The 17,111-nt window shown below is 39.7% G+C and overlaps 1 protein-coding gene across 6 annotated transcripts in view; it reads left to right on the top strand.

Annotated features, from left to right (window-relative positions):
* Positions 1-17,111, top strand: part of RNGTT (RNA guanylyltransferase and 5'-phosphatase) — a 361,441-nt gene that overhangs the window by 318,596 nt on the left and 25,734 nt on the right. For all 6 annotated transcript variants that reach the window (XR_003094276.1, XM_025205262.1, XM_025205261.1 and 3 more), the window contains one exon: positions 2,997-3,063. Coding sequence is in view for 5 of the 6 variants with exons in the window: in XM_025205262.1 (XP_025061047.1) it covers positions 2,997-3,063 (67 nt within the window). In the remaining variant the exon portion in view is untranslated. The remainder of the gene's footprint in view (positions 1-2,996; positions 3,064-17,111) is intronic.

Here is a 17,111-nt window from a genome sequence, read left to right as displayed (position 1 = left end):
GCTTTCTGCCTCCTGCATAAACTGCTGCTGTGCTGGTTGTTGCATGCCACACACAGAGGTTGCCCGTGCCACTTGTGGCACTCATGCAACAGGTTGGCTACCCCTGTCTTAGGTTTTCCTAGTGGCAGTCCATGTTTTAAAAGCCATAAATTGTTCTTAATAGGAAGGACCTTGGAATTCAGCAAGTTTGTTCGTCATGTAAGTTGGATTGTTTGTTTAACAGAAAAGTGTTAGAGGAGTTGCATTAAAACAAAATTGAATGCCAGTTAGGAACATTATATGGCAAGTTTTGTATATTAGTGCCATAAGAATTAGGGAAGATCACTTAAAACCCATTTGTCACAATACTAGATGTTTAAGTAAAATATAACAAGAAAACTACTGTCCAAGTTTCATAGATTCATAGATTGTAGAGTCGGAAGGGACCACAATGGATCATTGTGTCCGACCCCCTGCCCCTGACAGGAAAGAGGACCAAGGTCAGATGACCCCAGCCAGGTGAATATCTAGCCTCTTCTTGAAGACCTCCAAGCTAGGTGAAAGCACCACCTCTCTTGGAAGCCCATTCCAGATCCTGGCCACCCTTACTGTGAAAAATTTCTTCCTAATATCTAACCTAAATCCACTCTCAGTTAGTTTACACCCGTTATTCCTAGTCACTCCCTGGGGCGCCTTAGTAAACAGTGCGTCACCTATTCCCCATTGACCTCCCCTAATAAATTTATAGGCGGCCACAAGATCTCCCCTCAGCCGTCTCTTGTGAAGGCTGAAGAGATTCAGCTGTCTCAACCTCCCCCCATAGGGTCTTTCCCAAAGGCCACTAATCATGCGAGTGGCCCTCCTCTGGACCCTCTCCAGATTCTTCACGTCCCTCTTGAAGTGCGGCACCCAAAACTGGACACAGCACTCCAACTGCAGCCTGACCAGTGCCGCATAGAGGGGGAGCATCACCTCCTTTGATCTATTAGTCATGCACCTGCTAATGCACAACAAGGTGCGATCAGCCTTGTTGATGGCGTCGTTACACTGCCAGCTCATGTTCATCTTGGAGTCGATTATGACTCCAAGATCCCTCTCTGCCTCCGAGCTGCTGAGAAGGACACTCCCCAACCTATAGGTGTGCTGGGGATTCCTGCCTTCCTAAAGTCCAGGAAGATGACATCAGCCTCAGCTCCCGCATCCAGGCAGTGTGTAACCAGGTCATGGAAGGCTACAAGGTTTGTCAGGCAGGATCTACCTGTGACAAACCCATGCTGGTTTCCCCTCAGCATTGTTTCCCCTGCTGGGCCTGCACAAATGTGTTCTTTGATTATTTTCTCTAGCATTTTCCTAGGAATAGAGGTAAGACTGACTGGCCTGAAGTTACCTGGCTAATCCCTTCTCCCTTTCTTGAAAATGGGCACCACATTGGCCCTTCTCCAGTCCTCAGGGACCTGGTCGGAGCACCACGAGTGTTCAAACAGCTGTACAACAAAATGTTACAACGTACCTTGAATCCTTACAATAGGAATCATTCCCATTTTTCATTTAGTATGTACCCATTAGGCACTAGCATTTAACCACTGGTAAGCCTTCCTGTATGTGTGTATGTATGTTAGAAGGGTTTAAACAGATCATTCATTGCCTGCTCCAATATATTAGGGGAAAATATGAATATAATTTCTAATCTTGAGGAGGTTGAAAAGAAAGCACTGTTTTGACATCTCTTTATGAATGGCATTTGATTTTTCCATTTTGCAAAATATCAGTAATCCAAATTCACAGTGAATCACCTTCCAGCGGAGGTGTTAAACATACTTTCTGTCCAAATCAGGGCACCCAACACTTTGGTCTTTTCACAAGCTGAACCACTCGCCTCATGGGGCTGGATTCAGCCCATGGGGTTTTTGCCATGGCTGACTGACCACTTGCAGAGGGGCATTAATCCCTGTTGTTTCAGCATAGCTCCAGAACCCAGAGTTAATGTCATTCACATTTTCCCCTATTCCCCCATCCATCCTGTTGTAGTTTCTAGTTGTCCCTGGTGACTAATACCTATGTCAGGGGGAAGCAGGGAAGAAAGGATGAATCATAGTGACATTATTTCCCAGGGTTACAGAGCTGGGCCTTAATGGTAGCTCCAGCAGCTGCAGGAATTAATACTCTGACCTCTACAGGGCAAGCAGTACAGCACTCCAGTGCATTGATCTGTCCTACTTTTCCTCACAGGCATCTATTGTTTCATATTCTCCAGGATTACATGTCCCTGGTGCTTAATATTTCTAATCTTCTTGGTAATATTAACCACTTGCACACTATCTGACCTAGCTGCAGAAACCAAATTAGTTCTATAATCAGAAGTATCAACACATTTTTGAACCAGTTCACCCTTTTGCTAGCAGAAATTTTGGTGATACACAGTGGCTTACTGAATGGAATCTAGTGAATAGCACAGTGGTGATGGGACACTGCTAAGTGGCACAGCAGTGAGTCTTAGGGATTTTTTGTTATGGTGTTGGGGTAAGTTGCTTTGGGTCATATTGGTTATATCACTTCAGATAATGTTATTTTTAAACTTGCAACTTTAATGTTGAGTCTGTTTGCCTTCACTTATTTTAAAGTAGTAATTGAGTTGATAGTATTACTTTAAAGGGCCATTACCAAACGGAAATGTTGTATGTCCCATGGTTTTTGTTCATGACTGAGCACTGCCTGGTTCCTGTATAAGGACACCAAAAGTATTGTGAAATTAATTTGTGAAGCACTTCTTACAGTAGAAATTCAACACACTAATTTGCAGGAATGTGTTCCATCTTTACTGTGTATCTTTTCTTTGTAACCAATTCATTCTACACACTCTTGTTCTGTTCGATCATATTTTTCAATAGTATTTCTTTCTGCATCACAATTAAGCCTGTTACACTAACAGGGGTTTAATAACAACTATCACACTTGGAAGAATTCACTAGGCTGTAAGAAATAGAGAGAGATCTTAAATGATGTTGTTTTTTTTTTAGGCTCCTTACCCAGAATGTTGGTCTTCTTTATGTCGGAAGCTTTGACAGACCTTTTGCACATATTAAGGTATGATTAACAAGGTTTTGGGTTCACCTAAAAGTCATTAAGTTCTTGTATATTTCTTGAAATTTCAGAGTACTTCAGATGAATTAATACCATTTCAAGAAAAATGAAAAATATTATAATTTTCCTCGTGTTCATCATGTTCTGGGATTATTTCCAGTGACATTTATGTATTTAGCTTGTCAAAAAAATTGAATGTTTTCTATCATCTTGTTTGATTAATTTTGACACTAGGTTAATTATCAGAAACAAAATGTTTATTTTTTAGGTTACTTTCTCAGTGACATTTCAAAACAAAGCCATCTTTTCAACTCTAATCCTTCAAGTGATTTTGGGCAGGGAAGACATGGCATTAGAAAACACAAGAGAGTATTTTCCCAACATTATTAGACTTTGTTATAAAGGACATGTAACACTTCTCAAAACGTTCATCTTTTGTGATGTAATGATTATATTTTTCAGCTGAACTTTAAGTAGATCTACTGTTTCTAACAGCTGATTGCTAGTGAAGCTTTGGGAAAGCATACTGGTTTGGATGAAAATTTCATTGTGAAGTTTCCTGAGGGTAGAGAGAGATCCTCCCAGAAAACCCATTAGCACAGTTTTGCATTCACCTGAGATGAGATGTGAAATCTGATTTTGGAGTGTGGGCTGGAGTCTAGGTTTTGCATATTGTAAATGAGTGTCCTAATCAATCAATCTGAGGTTGGTCATTTTCAATCTGTCTTGTTTTCATGAAACAACTAAAGGGTCTCATTTATATTGCACATTGAAATGCAAACATTTTCAAGATTTCAATGTTTTAATTATTTGGCCAGCCCTAATAAATTAATTAATTCTCTCTCTCTCCCCCTCCCCCTCCCCCTACAAGCTATTGATTCTTTTAAATCAAAACCCAAGTTTTAAGAATTTATTCAAAAAACATAGGAAACATGTACTATCTTCCTACATCCCTAAATTTACAGCATTTAACTGATTTGACATCCAAACTATTTTTAAGTGTTCCTCCCTGAAACCTTATATGGCAAGAAGTTTCATCTCAAGTGAATGTTTATATCCTGAAGTGTAACTCTTTCCAAAATAGTGTTTGCATCAATGAAAATGTTCAATAGAATCTTAATTTATATAAAAAGTGGCCGTTCTGTAAGTATCTGGATGCCTCAGGAAGAAAAGATAAAACATTAGAAAAATGGTTGAAGTAACACATCTGAAAACTATCCTAAAAAAGTTAATTGGTGGAGGTCGGTCCTTCTTTGTAATCTATTCCACCCTGTGGAGGGCTGCCCTTGACTCCATCTAATCCCATTAACCTAGTATCAGCACCATCGCTCATACCTCATCGCTCTCCCCCAGTACCTCCTGACAAGTGTAAGGTGGGTGGGAAAAGATATTGTCTCATTATACTGGACATTATCAGCTGACCTCATTCCCTGATTTCTTTAGGAGATGCTTGCTCATAATTCATAGATTCATAGATTCAGTTCTCATTAATCAGGGAATCCAACACACTATTGAAATATTATTTGCACTGGATACTTGTTATGTTGTGACAACATGATTTTTACCGCCTAACCACAGGGTCCTTGGACTGGTGTGAGGAAGATGGAAAAAAATTGACACTGGGCCTAGGCCAGTCTGGCAATAAAAGGACTCCCAAAAAGGCATCTAGTTTGATGCCCACAGCAGGATCTAAAATAACAATCTTACTCTCATCTCAAGAAAGGAAAGCAGGCAGCTTTTCCCACACAGAACAAGACCCCAGAACTAGTGGAGGAGTTTATAAGCCTACTCAGTGTCAGTGTAGGAGCCAGTAAACTCATCCTGTACCCTTGTGTCTACATTTCTAAAATTTCAGGCAGTTTGATAACGTAGCTAGAGCAGATCCAAATCTAGAATGCCTTATCCTGGCATTCAAGTGGCACCATGTATTCCAGGTGTTTTCATCTCCATGATTGTAGAAGATACTCTGTAAGCATCTCTCTCTTCCAAAAGTCATGTCTAATTTTCAAGAAATATAGGTTGACCTAATGTAACATACTTAGCTTTTAAGTTAATATAAAGGCCTCTTCATGGTTTTTATCATGTGAAACCCATCAAAATAGTATCTGATTATGGGAGTCAGCCAAAGGAAGGCTCTCCTGTCTGTTACCTTACAAGTACAAGAAAAAGTAAAGAGCTCGTTTGATTTCAACCATTCAGCTGGCCCCAATAAATAATGGTTTTGTATTTTATCCTGTTGAAAATGCCTCTGTACTTTTCATAACCCTATACCAAAATGTTTTTTTCCTAGATTGTTTAACCCTTCTTCATCTTAGGTATCAGTTATTGAGAGTTATTAATTCAAAATTATTTAATATAGATCTTTGTTCATTGATGCTTATGAATTCTCTGTTTGTAGCTTAAACCCTTTGAAAGATCTGAACACTGGATGGTGTACTCTCAACCCTTCTCCAAATATGTCAGCTACTTCATTGGAGTATACAGCATCATTAGGTTTTTTCAGTCCCTACTTCATGGTTTTCTTTTCTATCTATGTCTGCTTATATGTCACTATATTTTCCCTTAAAACATTTCATCTTACAATGAACATGCAGATTTTATGTTAAAAAAAGGCTTGCAGGGTATGATTGTTCCCATATTTAGGTTTAACCTTCCAAATAACCCTCAATCAGCCCATGCCACATCAGCTGCTTTCCACCATCTGCATTTTACTTTATGGACCACTCCAAAGCCAACACTGCTTGTTCCTCAAGTAGAACTCTTCTAGGAATCTTTGTGTACTGCTTATCTCTGTGCTTGGCTCTACTTACGGGCAGTAGAGATAACAAATGGGGTACAAAAAGGGCTTGAAGCAAGGAACAGGAATTGCTGGGAGTGCTACTGTTGGACTTTTTGTGATCCGGGCCTGCAGCATAAAGGTGAGCTCCAAACATGTTGCAGTATGGAGCAGGGAAGAATCCAAGTGGCAGTGCAGTCAACCTCATGTTGAACTTCTAGACAGTTTCTGGCATTTAACTGTCCTCCCACAGGTGGTCAAGCTAGGATCATTTAGTATTGGTGGTTGTGGGCAGGGGTGTAGGGTGGTATTTGGCTTGACCCAGAGGATCAGTTTAGATGACACTCTTAGTTAATACTTATAAAAGACGGCCTTACTTATTTGCTAAATTATTTGTAGACTATAGAGAAAAGTTGGAAGCTCTTGTGCCTGTATCCAAAGACTATCAAAGTAGGGCAAACTGTGGAAGTTGAAGTTAGGATCTTGCATGCATTTGTGTACTTGAAGGGAAATGGAACGTAGTCCACAAGGGCTGAAGCACTCTTTAAAACGGGGCTGTCCAATTGGTGGTTTGTGGACTCAGCGTAGCCTGCACAGGCTAACATACAGCCCCTGGGCTCCTACCCAGTCACCTCTCCCTGCATCACTCTAGTTATAGCAGAGGCAGGTTCTTTGAGTTCCCTGTCTCTTCTCTGACTTACACTTCCTGCCGCTGTCAGCAGTAGCATGATACAGTCCACAGTGCCAGGGGAGAGGGCATCTCAGAGTGCCTGTGCAGTGCGGTGCAGCTTGGAAACCTGCCTTTGAGGAGCTGAAGGTGAAGTGGGGCACCTGCCTGCAGTGCAGTAGGGGAGGGAGAGGAGAGCACCTACACACATGCATAGCATGCAGCTTTGGAGGCAGGGGGGAGTCTGTGGTCCCTTCTAGTACAGGCCTTGCCTGCTTATAAGTTGGACAGCCCTGCTCTAAAACATAAAATGACTCTTACAGAGATGTATAAGTATGCTTACTGAAAATAAATACATACATATGCATAACATTTCTTGGCTATGCATCTAGATATAATACTCTATTTGGGAGGGAATCCTGAAATGTTAGGCTTGTTTTCCTCTGAGCCACCTCATTTATGGGTCCTATTATTAATCCATTACAACTGGGGGATTTGCCATATACATGTAATTTATAAGCTTTCTTCTCTTTTGTTTTGGAGTCATAAGTAAAGCTTTGACCATATGGGAACGTGAATTTGGATTGGTATTGGAACAGCAACTTTATATACCAGCAGTTCCCAACCTCGGGTCGTGACCTAAATGAGGGTCGCGGGGGCAATGCCAGTGGCACCGCACACAAAGGACAAGCCGCACCGTGTGCTGGGAGCTCTCCCAGGCCGCCTCTCCCACCACCGTACTCTGCTCCCAGCAGTGGGTCATGGCAAAAAAAGGTTGGGAGCCACTGCTACATGCCTTCAGATCCATAAGGGCATAGCTTCATTAGGTGATTGCACATTTTTGGGGTCTTGTATCCACCAAGGGTGTGCATATAACTCACAAATGTAGGTCTTTGCACGCAGTTGTCTCTATGAACGTTTGTTGCTGATAAGTAACGTTTATTTAATTTTTCTTCCTTCAGTAAGTCCTGTAATCTTACTGCGTGGTTCCTAACAATCCTATCTGAAACATCTGTGAGCCAAAGTGAACATGTTTGTTACTACGTTACTATGTAATCTGTGTAAACCAGAATATCCACTAACTTTGAGTTGAAGGAAATCTGCTTTTGCTCCAGTCTTTTCTGTTAATGTAAATTAGCGACTCATCACTCATCGTCTTACTGTTGACATCCTTCTTCTTCATGCCATCCCAAGTATTTTCCATTTCTTTAGCTTATTTGATAAAGACCAAATTGACGATCCATATATTTGAACCCATTCATTGTAGCCTTTTTAATCTTACAGTTTTCAAAACAATCTTTGCATAGATAATACTTTTGGTTTGAGGATTAAGCAATTACAGACCTTCATATCCAGTATTAATACACAAAACCCACTATGTTGTTTGTCAAATAAGGTCAGTCTATACATAAGTAGAGAGAACTCCTTATACAAGTACCTCTTTCCAGCACTGAATAGACTTGATTTTCCAGAACCATGCAGTATCTAAAGATAATGTAAGGGGTTTCTGGTCTGATAATGGTTGGCAAGTTTGAGGAAGAAAGGACTGCAATACTGCCATTACTTCTGGGGCAGATTTATCTGTTATAGATTTTCTGTGGTTTTATGGTGGTTGTATGCCTATGCATGGAAGTTTTCAGTTAAATTTTTAGTTTCTTGCTCTTGAGTTTTTTGAGGCATGCTATGTACAAATGAACAATACAGTAATTGAATATTTTTGCTAAATAAATTATTGAATTAATTAAGAAATTGTTCATCACATCTCTTTTTTTATTCATTTTAATATTGCCAAGATTAAATGGTACCATATAGATGATTGATCCTTATGTTGTACCTGGAATGCAGTACCTGGCTTCTGAACTTACTATTGGTATTCATTATATGGCAGGGCACAAAGCACGCCTTCCTCAGATCTTCTAAATCTATTGTATCTGAAAGCAGGTAGACCAGAAACAGCACAGAAGGAATTGTATCATCCCAGAGTGTACTGTTTTAGCTTTCTTGGCTAGAACAGAGAAGTTATATGCAGTTTTTCCTTGTAGTGGTTTATTCTGCCATGCATTTTCTGAGACATTACAGGCTTCATGTTTTGCCTGTGAGCATAGAATTTAGACTAGCATTCTTGAGGCTGTCAACCAATGTTGATGTGTTTGTTCGGGCTTTTTTGTAGCTTAATTCTGCATTGTTTGGGTGGTTGTTAGTTGACCTGATGCAGGTCAACTGATAGAAGTTTATATGTATATATTTGATTTTCATACTTTTGACAATTTTGTACTTGTTTTTATCTGGAAGAAGTAATTTTGAGGGTTTTCAGTTTCATCTTGTGCTAGGATGATGTTAAGGAATGTTCCTTGATATTAAGGATGTCACATATTGTAGAGAACGTAAAAGCAAACAGTTCAGCTAGGATGGCATCAATATCTATATTTTATTAAGTAAACATAAAGTTAATGTTTGATAGCTAATGCAGATGGCTGATAATTAATTCAGAGAGAAGAATAAGTGAATTGACAGTTTGGAGTCAAATTAATAACTGCAGTGAAAATCCCTGTTTATTTTCAGAACATTGCTCTCTTAAGGTTATATTGAGGGAATGGATTTAATTTAAAATTAGTTTTCAATATCACTTTAGTTCTGTTTTTAAATTAGATTATTCTAGTCTAACATTTAACTCTAGCATCTGTTCAAAGATGTTACAGAACATTTTCATTTTCAAATATGTTTGGTCTTATATATGTGTGTCTGAACAGAAATGAATAGAACATTCTCTAACAACTTCTACCATTAACTTTTAAGAAAGTGAAAAGACCAAAGATTGAGCCTTGAGGGAATTCAGTGATTTGTGGGTTCTCTCTATTAGGATTGATCTATTAAATATCTCTTATAATCTCACACTCTAGATAAAAGTCTTCTATAACTGTTATGATCCAAAATATAAAATAATTTAGTTGGAAGTCGTTTGTAATTATCATGCGATTTTTTTTTCCCCCCAAATTCATTGCCATTGTAATGTTGTTAGTAACCTTCAACAGCTATTGTATCATACAGTTTGATTTGATTAGGAGTAATAAAATTAAGTATGCCAGCATATACACTAGTCATTTTATGAAAGCTATGTTATATGGTGTACACATTAAAACTGTTAGGTGGGATGCTTGTAGAATAAGCAATTATCATAATACACGTTTTCAGATTTTTTTTATTTTAAAGAAAACATATAAAATATAACGTATTTTATAAAATATCTTAAAATATATAAAATATATTAAATCTATTTTATAAAATATCTTCTTTAAAGAAATTGAAGTCACATAACATTTTGAGGGAATAAAAGGTTTTTTGCAGTTCATCCCCAGTTGCTTCTGGGATTAAAACACTTTTTTCAGTACATTATGTTCTCCATTATTAAACAGTAATCGATCTTCTGGCAAACTTTATTATTTAGTTAATGACCAGTTTCATTTTAGGCTCTTAACATATTAAATTACCATTTGAATAGAGATTAATTACTGCTATTTTAAAACAAGATTATTTTTAAGGGTAGTTATTAAAAGTTGCATAATAAACACCACTTTTGTCAAACTGAGGCTGTTCAGTTTCATAGAACAAGAGGACAGTTATGCTGGGGGGGGGGAATATTTGAAAATATACATGTGCTATTTGCATTTCGTGTCCACATTTTATTATATCCATATGATCTGCTCCCAATTTCATGTAGTAGGGATGTGGAAATCTTTTGTGTACTTCTGAGGAACGTGCACTTGGTCTGTAGGTGAGTAAATGTGGTCTCCTGGTATGGTCAGTGACTTGTATAGGAATAAATTTTAGTTTAATCTACTTAGTCTGTAATGTACCAACCAGTTCTAGCTTCTACCTGACTTCAGACTGATGCATCTGGCCACCTCTCTTAACGTTAAAGAGCATCATTAGTGATTGCTAGGAGATAAAGTAAATCAGACTGCAGCTTCTCCTGGGTAAATTATAGCCCAGAAGACCATATCGCCCACTTTTTCCCCCAGAATCTTTAACTATATATTGAAAAAGAGGGTTTTATAATACTTTAAACAGTGGGTCATAAAAGATTATATAAATATAAGTCCTGACCTTGTCTTGAAGACAATACTTAGTCCTCATGGCCTGGTTTTAACGTCCATCATCTTGGCTTCAAATGTTAACAGAATTTTTAATTTATTCACAGACTATTCTACAAGTATGTCTCAAAAGAATATTTTGAATTTTTATAATGGGTTCTGGTGAAAGGACTGCTGTCAGGCTGGATGGAGATTACTGGTGGAGATATTTAAATATTGGTGTGGGGACCACACATATAATGAATTGGTCACAAAGAGTAGAAAACAAAGATAGGAGGTATTCCCAATTCAGAAGAGAGCTGTAGGATCAGGAATAGGATTCAAATCCAGTTGTGCAAAATGCATGTTTGTGCAGACACACCATGGACTTGAAAGAGATCTCAAGGGTCAGCTAGTCCAATCCCCTGCATAGATGCAGAATGTGTTATTTCTAAGCAAGGGCTGTCCTAGGGGTGGGCCAGGAGAATTGGCAACCACAGAGTATGGAAAGATATGGGTATATTAGTTCATCATGGACTATGATGCAGTTACCAAAAAAAAAACAATGAACAACAGATGTGATCATAGAATTATTAGGGAAATTGTTTCCAGGAAAGGTTGGGAAGTATTGAAGTCATTCTACTGTCTGGTGACTCATTTTCAAAAAAAGATAAAGTCTAACTAGAACAGAGGCCTAGAAGGGCCACTGCAATGATCAGGAGAACAGAGTCTCTTTTTTTAACTCTACAAAAGGAGACAACAAGAGGTTGTCTTGTTAAGCCTAGCAGTGCAAAAGCTGAGTGTGGAAATGATTACTGTCTATAAACACATCAGCCAAGGTGTGAGGAGTAGGATAGGAAAGACCTGCTTAAGTTCAAGGACAGTTTTAACATATGAAATTTGTATATAAACTGATTGTGAATGAATTCAGACTTGGAATTGGAAGAAGGTAACTCTCTGTCAGACTGAGTAGGTGTTGGCTGAGCCAGAAACTCATGGCTTACTGGTATGACTGGAAAAGGTTTACTACTAAAGCCTGTCAAAAACTTAAGTGATCTCAAAGGATCAATAAGGATCCAGTGGAACCAAGTGAGCAGAACAGAGTTTTGATTTGATTTAATCGTGTTGTAGACGATAGGAAAGTAAATGTATAAATACCTGATTTGTGTGAGAACTTTGGAATGAATGCATCCCTGTGTTATTCCCCACCATTGGAGTAACTGAAGCTGGGCGACTGGGGAAGCAGTTATAGATGCCACCTTTGGGGTGGGAGCCAGAAATAGCCACCACTGCAGTGGAAGCTGACCCCGCCACCATGATCAACACAATGGCAGTTGACAGTGCCTCATACGTCGTGGCTGTCCAGGCTCAGAGCTGTCCTGCTACACCTATCTTCCCCATAGCCAGCAGTTAGTTTGATCAGCTGCCTGACATTGATTAAAGGCTTTTCTGATAACAGACTCCTGATTCGTGCTTTGTGTGTTTAAACATATGGGCATGAAATTGTATTGGCAGCAATAAGTGAACCATCATAGTTGCAAACAACCTAAGTAGTTTTAAGATGGAGTGTTATAAATTTGTTAAAAGGAGCTTCCTGTGATAGCAGGAAGTTAGACTTGATGGGCAAGGAAGTTGCTCCCAGTTCTACATTTAATCCCATTTATTCACAAACTATGTGAATTGAGAAATGTAAACTGAACTGACCATACAGAGCTACAGTACTTCACCTCAACTTGTCGATCTAAAAGAAAAATGTCTACCTGCCTGTGAAGGTAAAAATTGCTGTTTCAGAAAATAAGCCATGATCATCCACCCAGTTCACCTTCTGAGAAATAGCTAAAGCAGTAGTTTTATTTTATCTTTAGCAGAAATAAATGAAGGCGACATGATAAAGGATCTAAACTTAACTAGTCTTAAATATCCTTTCATTGTTACCTGCAGTGTGTCGTTAATATTTTTATTGTTTATTAGTAGCTCTTATGTGTACTGTAGGTAATCTATATCTACAGTAATCTGGAGGTAAACTGTAGGCACTGTAAAAGAATAAAATAAGCATTAATACATAAATAATGTTTATTTTTACAGCATTTGCAATTTTGTCATGCTCATCACAAAGAAAAAATAGATGTGTTTTTGCCAGAGCCTACAGTATAAATTCTAGATGTGACATAGTGAGTAGGAGTTGGGGGGAAATAAACAACAGGATAAACGAATGAGCAACAACATTTTCTCAGTCTTACGGATATTTGGTTTGGGCACATGTGCAATGATGGTGGTTCAGTTACAGGTTATTTTGTATTTAAAAAAAGAAGAAAGATATAAGCATAGATATTTGGTTGTAAAGGTATGTAATGGAGCAGGACAGTCCAAATTCTAAGTGTCTAAGGCCACGCCCCCCCTGTAACAGGGAACCCTAGCCCTGTTAACCTCCAGACAAATGAGAAGCAAGAGAATGGAGTGGGGGCGTTTTAACGCTTAGACTTTTGTAGCCCAGAGAGGGAAGACTTTAGATTAGCCAGCAGCCACAGGAGCCCAGAGTCAGGAGTCATAAGGTGACGGGGATATTCTTGGAAAAACTAGCTGTCTAGCTGAGTAGAAAACTCTGCGCCTAATTAAAAGAACTGGAGACAGGTGGCCAGAAGGTGGCCCTGTGCTGGGGCCAGAGCAGGCAGTCTGGCCCTGACCTGAGCGGGGAGAGGAGGTCCTGCTAGCTGAAGCTGTGAGAGAGAAAGCAGATCTGGGAAGGTACTCTAAAGGCTGGGAGGGAACCAGCAGAGTGGGGTAGGGATTTATTTTGCAGCAGCATGAGACTCAGAGTGGGGTTTGTGTTTGTGTTGGCAACCGGCTGGTTGATGCTTTTTTCCTGTTTCCACTGGGTGGTGAAGGCCACAGTGAGGAGGAAAGAAGGCCATGCTTGGAGCCCTGAAAGGGGGGAGAGATGGTGGAGAAGCACCTCTGCAAGGGCCAGTGGCCTGTGGGATGGATAAACAGATACAGGGCTAGGAGGCCCAGTGAATAGACTTAAAAGAATACTTGAGGTCTGGGCATAGCTATAGGGGCAGCCAGAGGCCACCATTAGTACCCCTACAGCACAGTTGGGGTTGGTAGGGCCCTGATGCATGCACCGGTGTCAGTGAGGTGCAAAAAAAGAGATAATTGAGATGGGGCACCATAGCACACGCAGGAACAGGCTGCCAGTGATACTGGTAAGATAGGCCAAGGCAGAATAGATTATTAACTGATAGATAACATCAAGGGATGATGGGCAAAAAGATAGAAAGAGTGGTATCCTAGGAGGCTGGACTGGGACAGGAGTAGATCAGCAACCAGGCAGCACTACAGTGGTGGTGGTGAGGTGGGAACCCAGGGGCTGCAGTTTAACCCTGTGCGCTGCCTTGTAACAAAGTATTCTATATGTTTTTTGTATTTAGTATAGGTAGATTTATAAAAAATCTATTTCACTGCACTTTATCTGGTTTGGTGAAGTTATGTTGACGTATTTCTTCACATCTGCCCTTTGGAGGATGCTAGTTACTCTGTGCAGTAGCTGTTTGGTGCCACAGACTGCTTCCAAAACTAAGTATATTAAGTCCTTGGGTCAGAAAGATAAAGAGATATGTTCGGCTCCTGGCAGAAGCACAAGTAAAGGCACCGTGGGATCTGATGCATGATCCCCAGTTGTGCTTCCTGCCATGCCACGGGAGCCCAGCCTGATTCATTCAATTAATGGAGGGATGGGAACCATCCATAAAGTTACTACACATTTTTGTGTAATAACTTTGTGACTTATTCCTTGTTTTATGATGTTATTAATTGTATTAACAAATGGCTGGGTAACAACTTAAGATGTAATTAACTGGTTAATCGCTTCTTAAGTGTAACCTATGTCAGGGGTCTAAGAAAGATTCAGATAAGTACAAATTGCTAGTTCATTCTTCATTTGTTTACGTAAGAGGCAAATACACAATAGTTCAGAGGGAGAGTGGATTTGAGGGTAAGCAGCAACCAACAGACAATGTCAAATAATTCTCTGATAGAAATCCCCTGAGCTTCCTGGGATGTGCCTGTCAATGTGTGAAGCTTGGTCACTGTTTCTTTAGCCCAACCAGTTTTATTATCTTTCCGTGAGCATCACAGGAATGATGCTGCTGAGAGGCCAAGCAGGAGTTCTTTTGCATCCTTTTTCTGTTTAGCATTGTTGTCCAACTTAAATTATATTTCTCATAGAAGTCAGTTTGCAGAGATTGCCTTGGCATCAAGGCTTTTGAATTAGTCAAGAAGTTAATTAGCTGGAAAACTCTTAAAATTGACCCAAGTGCCATTTTGCTGCTGTTTGTCTTGTTCTTAACATTCATCATTCCAAGAAACTTGCATACACTCTCATTTAAAGAGACTGATCCATTCTGAAGGCGATGCCTGTATTTCTGATGGTCACGCCTGTATTTCTGTCTCTGCAGTCCCATGTCTTGTGCTCTCTATACTGATTTTGCATATAGCAGGGAGTCAAGTTCAAGGTCTTGGTACTTACTTTCATGGTGTATATGGCCTCAGCCCAGACCTCTGAAAGATCACCTAAAGGACTGGAATGAGGACTGCAGTAGGCGGCATTCCTGGAAAACAGTGGACTTTTCTGCCATAAGGACAGAGACGGTCTGCAGATGATGGAGCTTTTTGTGGGGTGGACCAAGAATAGAATGATCTTCCACAGGAAATAAATTATCAGAAACTTCACAACTTCCCACTCGCTGTTCAAGCTGTACTTTTTTGACCTTCCTTCTGCAAATTAAACACAAATAATTTAGAAGGAACACTTTGCATGAGACTAGAGTTATTTTCCTCATTTTTTCCTGAGAAAATTACGTAGATTTCCAGATTTTGATGATTGGATGTCAAAACTCAGTGTTGAATGGTAGATGGAACATACATATTATCTCTTGTTCAATATCTTGAGGCCATGAAACCTGGTAGCAGAATGAGTATTCCTCTGAATGATGACAAGTTGGAACAAATACCTTTTAGTTCACTCTGATTAGCATCCTGTCACTTTCACAGTGGTCTGGTGACCTTTGAAAATTTGAGGCCTGCTCTGTAGTCTCAGCCACTGTTAACTAGCTTTCCAGAAAAGGCCACAATTTAGGTTTCTGTGGCATAACACACTCCTTTTCTTAACAAACACTTCCAAAGTTACAAACAAGTAGTTTTAAGAGAGATTGGTTCATTTAGTGTCTTGTAGAAAACAGAGGATACAGGCAGGTATTCATTTCTACTGGTAAGAATTTATCTGAAATGCAAACTGGTAGAAAAGTAGCTTGGGAACAGGAGCATGCATGTGTTCCAACCCCCTGGCTGGACAGATATACAAGCCAATGGGGACTGGAGCCCATTACTTGAGAGCCCATCATCTTCCTTGCCTACGGAAGGCGGCAAGCTGTCGAGAGGCAGCCCTCCAGCTTTTAAACTTCCACGTGTGCAGCCCAGATAGACTATACATGGAGTGATTTAAAAGCTGGAGGCACCGGAAAGTAGAGCAGAGCAGGAAGGGGGCATTCAAATGTTCATTCTTGGGAAAGACTTTCTCTCTCAAAGGAGGTCTTCCAGGATCCTTCTCCCAGGATCTTCTCCCAGAGGGGCATGTACTCCCCAGGAGAAACTGAGTGACTGCTGTTGTGCTTGTCATTTCTAGGAGGAGAAGGGTGATATTCCCAGTAAAATGTCATGCCTGTACATGGCTAGAGTTGGTACTGCTTACATGCTGAAGTTTACATAGGTGCAGGTTTTCCGTTGGACTTTCTACAGCCCTGATTGACTTTACCACATTCTGGGAAAGTCACTTAAGACATCAAGAAATTCACCATTCTCTGTGCAAATGGATCCACTCAGAAACATATGGACTGTCTTCCAGTTTTCCAGCTCTGCTATTTAGAGTAAACCAATTTACATGACATCTTTTAATCACCAATGACATTATCTCTAAATAGTCAGAAGACTCTGGCCACCAATACTTTTTAAATGCTATATATATATATATATATATATACACACATTACATGTTACTTATTCTGACTAAGTGAGGAAATTGACATTGTTGAGGTTGAATTTGATTATATACAGCCTAGACTGCATTTTGGGGACTAATTTGGCCATCAGAAAATTGCCTAATATTCAGCATGAACCATTAGTGTGTCCAGCCCACTTGTTGTACATTTTGTGCTGTTAGCAGTCTACAAGCTGATTAGGTCCTGGCAATTTGAAAGCTGCTATTAGAAGTGAGGTGCTCTAAATAACAAGGTAGGGCATCTTAATGAGGTATGAACAGCTGAGTGTAGCCTATTTCCACATAAAGTAGCCAGCATGCTTAAATCAGTTTTAACATTGAAAGCAGTGGAATTTGAAAAATGGGTAGTGAGTTTTAATTGGCTTATACTGTTCTGCTGTACCTTTTGAAATGTAATATTTGGTGACATGAGGGACCAGTCGCATGATCCCTGCCAGCTACTACTACTTGAGGTACTATGACTAAGTACCCCGAGCTCAATAA

Source organism: Alligator sinensis, unplaced genomic scaffold, assembly GCF_000455745.1.
Source record: "Alligator sinensis unplaced genomic scaffold, ASM45574v1 scaffold658_1, whole genome shotgun sequence".
NCBI classification, from domain to species: domain Eukaryota; kingdom Metazoa; phylum Chordata; order Crocodylia; family Alligatoridae; genus Alligator; species Alligator sinensis.
The sequence above is the reverse complement of the archived record's forward strand: the minus strand, read 5'-3'. Positions and strand labels throughout refer to the sequence as shown.